The sequence below is a fragment of the Dreissena polymorpha genome, chromosome 4 (assembly GCF_020536995.1).
Source record: "Dreissena polymorpha isolate Duluth1 chromosome 4, UMN_Dpol_1.0, whole genome shotgun sequence".
Taxonomy (NCBI): Eukaryota; Metazoa; Mollusca; class Bivalvia; order Myida; family Dreissenidae; genus Dreissena; species Dreissena polymorpha.
The window spans coordinates 34,740,477-34,752,771 of NC_068358.1; the positions used below are offsets into that span (position 1 = coordinate 34,740,477).

A 12,295-nucleotide genomic window follows, 5' to 3' on the forward strand; every position below is an offset into this window, starting at 1 on the left:
ATGTGACAACAGTTATAAGAGTGCAATTTTACAAGCCAATGTTAATTCTGCACAATTAATTATTAAACCACAACCATGTACAAAAACAAAGCTCAAGCAAAACAGCAAATAACTTTCCAATTATCATAAATTAATATCACAATATAAAAATAACATAATGTATTTGTCCTACTTGGGATAGCTATCATAAATGCTCATTATTTATGAATATATTCAAATTCTGCAATTAAAATCAGCTTTAAATTAATGAACCCTTAAAGATATACTTTGACACTTAACCAGTATTTATGGTTTCATACTGATCAGTGGTAATACATATTCAAACCAGAGTGTAAAAATCTGAAGTCAGAAAACATTTATTTATGACCATATTTATGTACATATTCAATGCTATATCAATAACATTAATGATTCAAAAATATTAACATTAAAATATTGCAAAACATTTGCATATTAAGACTGAGTAAAACAGGCCTTCATTTAGTTTTTATTACCACGGAACTAAGACGTATATTAGTTCATAATCACCCACGACCTGTTCGGAATATATCTAAATCTCATGCAACATTAATGTCACTGTAAATGCTAATTTAATCATCATTGTATGCATTCTTTATTGAACAAGAAATTGTCAACATTTGCAATTAATTATTTCATTTTAATGTTTTATAGTTCTATCAAACATTCCATTAACAGACATTTCACCAAAAATAGAAGTAAACAGGGCTTTGAACTAGTGATCCAAAGGAGTCATCTACTGCCCAAGGCCTATGCACATGTGAAGTATCAAGCCAATTGGTCAATTTGTTGACAAGTTATTGAACAATGTTCACACTTTTTGTGACAGTGACCTTGACATTTGAACTAGTGACCCCAATTTCAATAGGGGTCATATACTGGCAAAGGCCAATGCACATGGGAAGTAACAAGCCAATTGGTTAATTTGTTCACAAGTTATTGATCGGAAACAAACTGGTCTGCCGACAGACCAACCGACATCCAGCAAAACAATATATCTTCTAAGAGGGGCATAATGACTACAAAATAAAGCATAATTTTATTTCTGCGAAAGCAAAGAATTCTGAAAATGCTGAAATCAGTCTTCAACTTTCTCTTTTTATTACGATACTGTAATGACTTTCCCCCTAGGGGTTCGCCCCTCATTTATTACAAATTGCCTTCAATTTTGTAGTGACTAGCCCTGTTATTAACTACTTGGCCCCTCACTATTATAAGTGTGAAAGTATGTGAACATATAATTGAATACCATGCAACATTAATTTTGTAAACATCGTTTTACCTTTTTTTTTTATACTAACACACAATTGAAAGAAAATTATATACATTTTAATTATGCTGCAAATATACACACATCTACACTGTATAATACATATCTACACTTGTCCATTTTTTTCTTAATGTACAAACCCTTATGTAATTATGACTCACCCGAGCAAATACTTTGATAGGAATATGTTGTTAAGTCATGAATTAGATCCAATCAGAGTTATATAGTGTTATTTGTTATTGTTTTGCATGGGCTTTACTGGGTTTGTTGAAACTTGTGTCTTAAAAAAAGACTCAGAATGGTGGGCGTTTGTTGTTTAGGAGTGTCTTGTGATCTAGTACTGAATTGTGATCGAGAACAATACATCTCAATTGATGTGAGAGCCGAAACTTTAAAACTTAAAATTCAAACCATTTTAACTGTATATAAGTTTACTCAATTGCGGTCCTTTTATCTTGAAGAAATAAACAATTACCATTTCAAATGCTTAAACTCTAGCTATGAAAAACATTTTTATTGGTTCTTTAATTGAGATAAAAATATGTTTAGATAAACAAGCATATATGGTTAACTATCATTAACTTGTATCATCATACAATGTTAAATCAAGCCTGTCCCTAGGTGTATATTTTGTTTAAGACAAGTGTAACACATGTGATAACTGCTCACGTTGACAACACAAGTATGGAAAAAAAGACTTGTTGGCCTACAATGACTGAAGCAATTGTGTTGTTTTTATTTATATAAATCATGTGGTATGCTCTGCTCTGCATTAATAAGCTGTTCAAAATCCAGCCGGATTTACTCAATGTTTACATTATTGGTGTTCTTTGAAAGCTTGCCAGTTATGACATCTATTTCCTTTTGACACGCTAGTTATTACCTTTTGACTAGACATTATGACACCCATATGGTTTTATATTATGGTCGACGGGTCTAGATCATAGCTAACTGATAAAATCTGTTCAAATTAGTGAGATGGCTTTAAATTGATAAATTATCATACTTAATTTATATATATAAATATTTTGTTATCCCACTATGGTAGACATATTCTTATTATTTGCCGTTTCACAATAATAAGGGAATGAAACAATTGTATTTTATAGAATTTGTACACATGTCTCTGACATAGCAATATTTGGCTATGCTTGGTAAACTCTCTGCTGCATCAGTATTTTAGGTTATTAGACGTTTTCACTGTACAATACGGAGATATATTTGGACAAGCACGCAGTTTGAAGTCATATTAGATGAGCCATTAGGCGAGTCCAATATGACTTCAAACTGTTTGCGAGTCCAAATATATTACGTATTGTACAGTTTAAATGTCTAATAAGCTTTTTATTCTATATCCCTTCTTAAGCTCTTTGTTTGATTTTAATTTTAATTTTGATTTTAAAATCCTTTAATTGCATCTATGCTATTTTTAAGACAAGTGCCTGTGTGAATGGATCATTGTACATTCAGTACTTTTTCTTGGTAACGGATTTTATCGTTATAAAAAAATTGCGTAGAGTAGTACTCAAATGTCCAATATGGAAAAAATACAGACTTTTTGGATCCAATACCGGAAAATATTGGACGGTCACTTGGTACATATGAAGAATGCCCATTGGATGAATTTATTGGATATAGAATAAAACAAATTATGTGCATGTTTGTTGAATGTGTGATGTAACAAGTTAAATATTATATTGAATATTAGTATACAAAATATTATACGCATTTGAAAATTGTAAACAGCAGAAATTCTTTTGGCAAAAATTCCTACATATGTTTTGGAGCAGTGTCAATATTGAATCAATACCAATCTCATTATGAAATGGCTATGCTAATTGATGATACATGTTGGACTGCGATGCCAGTTGATAATACATAAGAACACACAAAGTTAATTACTCACTGCTTATCTCACTAATAAGACATGTCTCGAATGTTGTATGATTTCATGTAAATAGCGGACTACCATCCGTATTTGTCTTTTGCATATCATGTTACTTAGCTACATTTGGGCATGTAGTTGTGCACAAGATCCCATCGGAAATCAACACGTCAGCATTGGGTGTTCCAATCTATATATCAATACACTGTTCCTCAGTAGAGGGAGGTTAGTTAGAGAGCGAGAGACCACCGAACATAACGGTCACACAATTTGTTATTGTCATGGGGCCAAAAGGCCATTACATTTAACTTACACTTTAGATTATTTTACAAACATTGGAAATGTCGTGATGAAATTAAATCAATATAAACAAGAGCACCGCATAACCGGTGCCAACGCTCGGCTGCGGGTGCAGTTTTGAATTAAAGAAAGATTTTCAGATTATTTTTTTTTAGAGGTCACAGTGACCTTGACCTTTGACTTAGTGACCCCAAAAATGGGTGTGGCATGTAGATCTCATCAAGGTGCACCTACATATGAAGTTTCAAAGTTGTAGGTGGAAGCACTTTGATTTTAGAGACAAATGTCAAGGTTTTAGCACGACGCATACGGCAGACGGCGGATGCCGGACGACGAGCTGGCTATGACAATACCTCTGGTTTTCTCCGAAAACAGCCGAGCTAATAAAAAAATATGAACATTGAAAAGGACTTAAGTATATTTATTATTATGTGTGTCAAAGATTATGTCACAAATGATAATTAAACAGCCTCCAACACGTACATGCTTTTATACTTTGAACTCCATTATAATGAGTACACTGCATTTTATTTGCAGTTCCATAAACAATTTCTATATTATTGCAAAATACAATTTGTATGAATGCTTTATAATATAGTGAATAGTTTGAAGACAATATCTTGAGTACAAACAAAGTATTATGCTAAGATATATATCCTTAACCAGGGACCACAATAGAAATGTATGATGCTGCTGGTGCTGAGGGTTTACAACTGCAATTTTTCTGCATATGTCGTCACGAAAACACCGTAAAATATGCGAAAATGGAGACATGTTGCATGAGAGGATAAGCTACAGCAAAGGGAGGCAATTCGTTAAATATTCACACCCTTGCTTTTGAGAGAAAGTTGTAGGCCCCATCCAAATTCTACATGTAGCTATGCCACTGTGGGAGTTGAAAAGGGGCCAATACCTGTCTATAATTTATATGAAGGTGTTTGTTATAAAATACCACATCATCGTAACGTTAGTACATTATAATTTAAGAGAAACAAGCTACAATTCATATGCACAATATAAGACAAATGATAATTAATTTTGCGATTAAAGGGAAGCTACTCTCATTTGCAGACAACTGAACAAGTTAACAAGTCAACGTCTTGATGAAATTATTACCAGATAATGTGCTTTCTTTTCAAGTTATTATTTATGGTTATGGCTCACCATCCTGGTGGCAACACTTTTAATGAAATAAAGATCTTCTGAAGCAATTTAGTACATGTTTCAAAATTTTCAAAAAGGGGTGTGATTCTAGACAAGACAATTTTCATTGAAGTGAAGAATTGATTTGTAAGCTTTGTAAGTGTTTTCGGTTGTAAATTCAGATGAATTGGAAAACTATTGTTTGAAAAAACAATTTTAAGTTAAATTCAAAACAGTTTCAGAGGTGAAGCTGTTAATACAAATCTTTGAGGACAACGTTTATCAAAACGGCTCAGCATGCAGCCCTCTTGAATGAACTTAAAACTTAAATTTTAAAAATCATTTCTTAAAACCTGAAGTTAAATATTTATAACCAGAAAGTTCGAAGAAAAGATGGCAGGGGATCTTCAATTTAATTAAGGAGTTAATTTTAGACGCAGGGAATACAAAACGACACTTACAGATTCAAAGATGGCACCAGTTTCCCCAATATTTCCGCTCGGAGTGACACCAAGGCCTCCTATTAAACCCGCACACAGATCACTGAAAATCAGAGAACATTTTAAGAAACTTTTTCACAGATATTCTTATTTAAAAAAAAATATAACGTAATTTGCTAGCCAAAGTATAATGTCTTAAAAAACAGTAATCTAAAGAAATGAACTTCTATGGAAAGTCATTAAATTATATCTCATTCAATAAAGGAATATATTTTTCAAAAATGCAAAACACAAGAATAAATGCTAAAATTGAAATCTAAGTTGTAATCACAAAACGAATTATTATCAATAAATAGAATTAAAACATGATAAAAACATTATATCATTAGCCTTAGTCAATCATGAAAATTTCAAGATGTTAATCCGAGCATTATGGTTAACGGTAGCACAGGCTAATCAGGAACGACACTTTCCACCTAAACTGGATTTTTGCTAAGAAGAGACATTCTTTAAAAAAAAATACTTAAAAACGGAAAGTGTCATCCCTGATTAGCCTGTGTGGACTGCACACATGCATTTAACCCCTTTTTCACAGAGCACGGCTCATACACATTATAAACTTATTGGCTAGAGTATGATAAAACCATGTTTCAATCCTGAGTCCTCTCACACAGAAGTAAAACTCTGCATGTTATTATTTTTAGGACTTTTTTGTGCACGAACCTTAAAATATCTCCATACAAGTTTGGCATCACTAGCACATCAAACTGTGTAGGATCTTGTACCATCTGTAAACAGGGCAATACATACAGAGAATTAGAATAAGACTTATTGATAACTTTAATACATACTAAAAATAACAAGACTATTGCCAAGCAATAAAAGTCCCCTACCGGCTCCACCATTGTCAGAAATTCCACCATAGTCAGAATATTTTTTTGTTGTTGCCATAGCAACCAGAATTTTTGACGTAGGAACAAAATGAAATGACATGCATAATGTCCATATTGCCATCTATCCATGTTGGAAGTAATATTAAAAAAATATGAAAAACTTTTAAAGTTATCGCAGGATCCAGAAAACCACCATTTTTAGCAGTATTTCTAGTCTATATGTTGCCATAGCAACCAGAATTTTTGACGTAGGAACAAAATGAAATGACGTGCATAATGTCCATATTGCCATCTATCCATGTTTCAAGTTTGATGAAAAATATGAAGAACTTTTAAAGTTATCGCAGGATCCAGAAAAGTGTGACAGACTCACAGACTGACGGACACACAGAGCGTAAACCATATGTCCCCTTCGGTGAAACCGGTAGGGGACTAATAAACAAACATAAGCATTAGAAAATAGTACAAAGATTAATCAGGTTCATCACTTTAGGGCATTCAAAAAGGGTTTTTCCAAAGGCTCACAATTGACAGTGTGAATAAGGAGAGGGGGACTGAAAAATGGCAGCACCTGCAATCTTGCTTTGGATTAATTGTTCAGACCACGACTTACATTGAGACACACTGTGTCTAGGTACATCTCACGAAACTTTATGTCCTTATTATTCTCTGCCACATGCCGACAGCATTTCAGGAAAAGACCATCTGACATTCGCCTATAATTATATAGTCAAAACAATTTCTTCAGCACACATTGCTCAGAAAATTAATCTGACAATTATTAATGAATATTTTAAAACAGCATTGAAATTAATTTAGTTGGTTTTCATACTACTGTCTTCATGTTTCATCAATAGGGCAGCTCGCTGAAAAATACTTGAGTCATCAACACATAATATTATCAAGTTATTGTTAACTTAAAATTAGGGATGAGAAATAATTATGAAATCATATTGATTATTTGTTTTTACTTATTAAAAAATATTCGATTAAACAATTTATATACATTAAAATTTCATTATTGGGACAAACTTCATCTCCACGGAACACAAACCAACACTTTCCTAGCCAAATACCTTGATTCTATTGTGTGAACTAAGGGAGTTTTGTACAATGGTCTTGTAATTGATGACAATTTGACTTATACATGACAGTCATCTCCAAAAAACCTTAAATGTAAGGTTGTAGTTGTACCAATCTAAGTTTTTATGCGAAAACATTAATTTGTTTCTTTACAAAAAACTAACATTTGAACCATTATTTCAGATTTAAATATTTTGCCTTTATTTTTATTGGAATATTGGTTCCTTTCTCTACTTTAAATACAGAACTAAATATATTTGGTTTAAAGTAATCAGTATATAATGATAATTATCCATTTTTTGCATTTGTGTGTGCTGGATCTAAAATTATGTCCATGCTTGTGTGACAGTATCCAACTACATTCAATGTCTCACAATACTAAATCAACACCTCCAACTCTGACCTAGCCAAATAAACAAAAATATCAGTGAAACTGATGGATGCTCCCCGATGATGCGCTTTGTCAATCTATGTGTTAATAACCACCTAAAAAAATCTATTATTAGCCTCGGTGACCTTGACCCCAGTGACCTCAAACCTCATCAAAAGGTGGAGGTCCATGCAAGGTATGTACATGCCAAATATGTAAGAGATCTGTAAAGTATTGAAGGTGCTATGAGAAACTGTAACAAAAGTGTGAAGGAAAAATCTATTATTAGCCTCGGTGACCTTGACCCCAAACCTCATCAAAAGGAAGAGGTCCATGCAAGGTACCTACATGCCAAATATGAAAGAGATCGGTAAAGTATTGAAGGTGCTATGAGAAACTGTAACAAAAGCGTGACAAAAAATCTATTATTAGCCTCAGTGACCTTGACCTTGACACCAGTGACCTCAAACTTCATCAAAAGGTAGAGGTCCATGCAAGGTACCTACATGCCAAATATGAAAGAGATTGGTAAAGTATTGAAGGCGCTATGAGAAACGGTAGCAAACGTGTGACGGAAGGAAGTATAGAAGTAAGGAAGGACAAACTGGCAACTATATGCTCCGCCAAAATTTTATATCGGGGAAGGACAAACTGGCAACTATATGCTCCGCCAACATTTTATATCGGGAAGCATAAAAAGAAACAGATTCTGCTCACTCACATGATGTTGGCCTTGTGTACAGCAGTGACTGTGGATCTGTTGTTATCTCGGGCATACTTGAATGCATACTCTGCCACCCTCATGGAGGCTTGCTCAGTGATCAGCTTAATACTTTGTACTACACCATCAACAATCTGTAACCAATCAACAAGTAGGACATAATGAAAGCTATTAAGAGGCTGTCTGGTTAACGCAATGATAGGTACACGCACAAGGCGATCTGTTTTCAATCCCCGTTTCTGAAAAGCCTGTGAGTTTAGTTGGATGTCACCATGTCAAGCAGGTGGGGTTTCTCCCAGGTAATCTGGCTTTCCCCTGACAGCACAAGACCACACCAGAATTCAAATCTTTCAGTAGCAACTTAATAACTGGAAATTGCTGCTATCAGTCAAAATTCTTCAAACTTCAGTGAGTCTAGAAAGTTAATTAGGAACCAGTGCAGGGACACACTTCGGGTTCATACATAATGCAGCCTCAGACGAGGAAGGACCTAATTTACTTCAAAATACACACATGCACGCACACAAACTATTAAGAAAAGAATGACAAAATGATAACAGCTATCACTGTGTTGTGGGATGCAACCATCAGTCGTCAGATCAGGGTTTTTTCTAGCCATTTTGAGAAAAGGAGTTTGGCCAAATGGGATTTTTTACATCAATAAAATGGCAAATTTGGGAATTTTATATTGACCAAATCGGGATTTTTTTATCAACAAATATTGATACCTCAGGCCTTTTCCTGACCATTTTGGAAAACAAGAGGGCCAAGATGGCCCTAGTTTGCTCACCTTTTTTTACCAGGAATTCTTCATTGCTTACAGGTTGTTGAAAATTCAGTACTTTAGAGTATATTAGATTGGTTCTCTTCTGTTTACTTTTGCAGTGTGAGCATATGATTAACTCTGATTGAGTACTGTCCATTTGCATGTCTTTTTGCAATGCAAACATATGCAAGTAATGCTAATTCTACATGTGTTTACAAGTTTTTTGTAAGAATTGGACCTAGAAATGTGGCTTCTAGAGGGTTCACAAGTCTATAGCCAAATAAGGAATACTGCCCCGCCCACTGGCGGCCATGTTTTTGAACGGACCGGAACCACTTTTGAACTCAACCAACATATCATCAAGATAATTTTGACAAAGTTACATTAAGATTGGGCATGAAATGTGACTTCAACAGTGTTTACAAGGTTTTTCTTTTTTTTGACCTAGTTTTTGACCCAGCATTACCCAGTTTCGAACTCCATCGAGGTATCATTGGGACAAATCTTCTGTCCAAGTTTAATGAAGACCGGACAAGAAATGTGGCCTCTAGAGTGTTTACAAGGTTTCTCTATTACTAAATAAGGAAAACTGCCCTGCCCACTGGTGGCCATGTTTTTCAACGGACCAGAACCACTTTTGAACTCAACCAACATATCATAAAGATAAACATTTTGACAAAGTTACATGCAGATTGGGCATAAAATGTGACTTCTACAGTGTTTACATGGTTTTTCTTTTTTTTGACCTAGTGACCTAGTTTTGACCCAGCATGACCCAGTTTCAAACTCCATCGAGGTATCATTGGGACAAATCTTATGACCAAGTTTCATGAAGATCGGACAAGAAATGTGGCCTCTAGAGCGTTTACAAGTTTTTTCTATAGCCAAATAAGGAAAACTGCCCCGACCACTGGCGGGGCCATGTTTTTCAACAGACCAGAACCACTTTTGAACTCAACCAAGATATCATTAAGACAAACATTTTGACAAAGTTACATGAAGATTGGGCATGAAATGTGACTTCTACAGTGTTTACAAGGTTTTTCTTTTTTTTTTACCTAGTGACCTAGTTTTTGACCCAGCATGACCCAGTTTCGAACTCGATCGAGGTATAATTGGGACAAATCTCCTGACTAAGTTTCATGAAGATCGGACAAGAAATGTGAGTTTTTACAAACCAAAGGCGGACGACTGATGGACGGACAGACGACAAAGACCGATCACAAAAGCTCACCTGAGCAATCAGTTGAGCTAAAAAATCATATAAATTATAGTCATATACTTGAGATGTGAGATGTTAATAAAATAACATTCAGATATAATTATCCTTAGACACTTCTTTCTTTTTTTTATATAAATTCCATTTGGGATCGGGTTCGTTTGCTTTGGTATTGGGTCTGTTTACGGCCTTTTTTACATAGCAGAAAAAACCCTGCAGATGGGAAGTGTTTGTTTTTTGTTCAAATTGGATTCAGTAGGGGGCCCATTCTCCATCATAAAAAGTATATATTTTTCCCCAATGAGACCTACAAAATCCCACTTGAAGGTTTAATTAATTTATTTTTTATTAAGTCTTAACATGTCATTCATTTCAAAATCCGGCTCTATATGTTGAACCTTAGAAAATATTATATTGAAATCACTTTTATTATCAATTTTAAGGTATTTGTAAGCATAAAATCATCAACATTAATTTCCCAATTTTAGTCAAATTTTAGTCGAAAGGACACGACATTTCCCAATCCAAAAGAACCCGCCCCAATTCCCAAAATGGTGAAAATAAACACTGATGGGGGATTTTTGTGCATACTTTTCTATTTAAAGGGATAGTTTTTAAAATATTGAATACTTTAAATGTTTGTTTTACTATTACAAGCTGTTTTAAGATACATGCTCACTAGTTGCAGTGGAAAAAAACGTACATCTTATTTATTGGAAATAACAACACGGCCCTTTGTCCAGATGCCTCAATCTGAAATTTTAACAGCCAAAATAAATGTTTTGGACAAATGGGCCCTGGACAACAAAACATAAAAAAACTACAAGAATAAAGAAATCAGCTAATGAGAAAAAGAAATATTCTTTTTGCCATATGTGAATATGAAAATAATGTATAGCAACTTACAGTGTGTTCAATGCCACTGTATTCTCCTTCAGTATTCTCTCTAATTGTAACCAGATCTACATCTTCATAAGGTGTTTTAAATCCTTCAATTGATCTGCATGGTCGAACATTGGCATACAGGTTGAATGCTCTGGAAGTATAGAAACAATGTAAGGAAACTTAACTAAATCTACATTTATTATAAGCATGTCATGTATGTATTATATTTTGTGTATTCATTTTTTTTTATTGACGTGAAAGCTACCTGCAATCAAAACTAGAGATTTGTCACAGACGTGACATATACCCCCACATGCTGCATTGACACAGACTATTTTGCATGCTGTCGTCACAAAACAAGAGAAGCTTATTTATGGCGCTTTTTAAGAATTCTTATGCCACAATCATTTAGGGCAATTTTTGACCTTTGAACTCAAAGTGTGACCTTGACCTTGGAGATATCAACGTAATTCTTTTGCGCGACACACCGTCCAACGATGGTGAACAAATGTGCCAAATGATTTTAAAATCTCACAATGAACGACATAGTTAATTTATGGCTCGGACAAGCTCATTAATGGCCATTTTGGACCTTTGAACTCCAAGTGTGACCTTGACCTTGGAGATATCGACGTAATTCTTTGGCGCAACACACCGTTCAATGACTGTGAACAAATGTGCCAAATGTTTTTAAAATCTCACAATGAACGACATAGTTATGGCCTGGACAAGCTCATTTATGGCCATTTTTTACCTTTGAACTCAAAGTGTGACCTTGACCTTGGAGATGTCGACGTAATTCTTTTGTGCAACTCACCGTCAAATTTTGGTGAACAAATGTGCCAAATGATTTTAAATCTCACAATGAACGACATAGCTACATGTATGGCCCGAACAAGCTTATATATGGCCAATTTTGACCTTTGAACTCAAAGTGTGACCTTGACCTTGGAGATATTGACGTAATTCTTTCGCACGTCACACCGTCCAATGATGGTGAACAAATGTGCAAAATGATTTTTAAATCTCACAATGAACAACATAGTTATGGCCTGGACAAGCTCATTTATGGCCATTTTCGACCTTTGAATTCAAAGTGTGACCTTGACCTTTGAGATATTAACATAATTCTTTCGCGCGACACACCGTCCAACAATGGTGAACAAATGTACCAAATGATTTAAAAAATCTCACAATGAACGACATAGTTATGGCCCAGACAAGCTCATTTATGGCCATTTTTGACCTTTGAACTCAAAGTGTGACCTTGATTTTTGAGATATCGACGTAATTCTTTCGCGT

At 34.5% G+C, this 12,295-nt stretch overlaps 1 protein-coding gene across 1 annotated transcript in view; it reads right to left on the reverse strand.

Moving 5' to 3' along the window:
* LOC127879084 (isocitrate dehydrogenase [NAD] subunit alpha, mitochondrial-like) overlaps positions 1-12,295 on the reverse strand; it is a 37,130-nt gene that overhangs the window by 15,895 nt on the left and 8,940 nt on the right. Inside the window, exons 5-9 of the mRNA XM_052425691.1 lie at positions 11,015-11,144; positions 8,124-8,257; positions 6,563-6,665; positions 5,780-5,844; positions 5,078-5,159 (exon numbers count right to left, since the gene is read on the reverse strand). Of these exons, the coding sequence (XP_052281651.1) occupies positions 5,078-5,159; positions 5,780-5,844; positions 6,563-6,665; positions 8,124-8,257; positions 11,015-11,144 (514 nt within the window). The remainder of the gene's footprint in view (positions 1-5,077; positions 5,160-5,779; positions 5,845-6,562; positions 6,666-8,123; positions 8,258-11,014; positions 11,145-12,295) is intronic.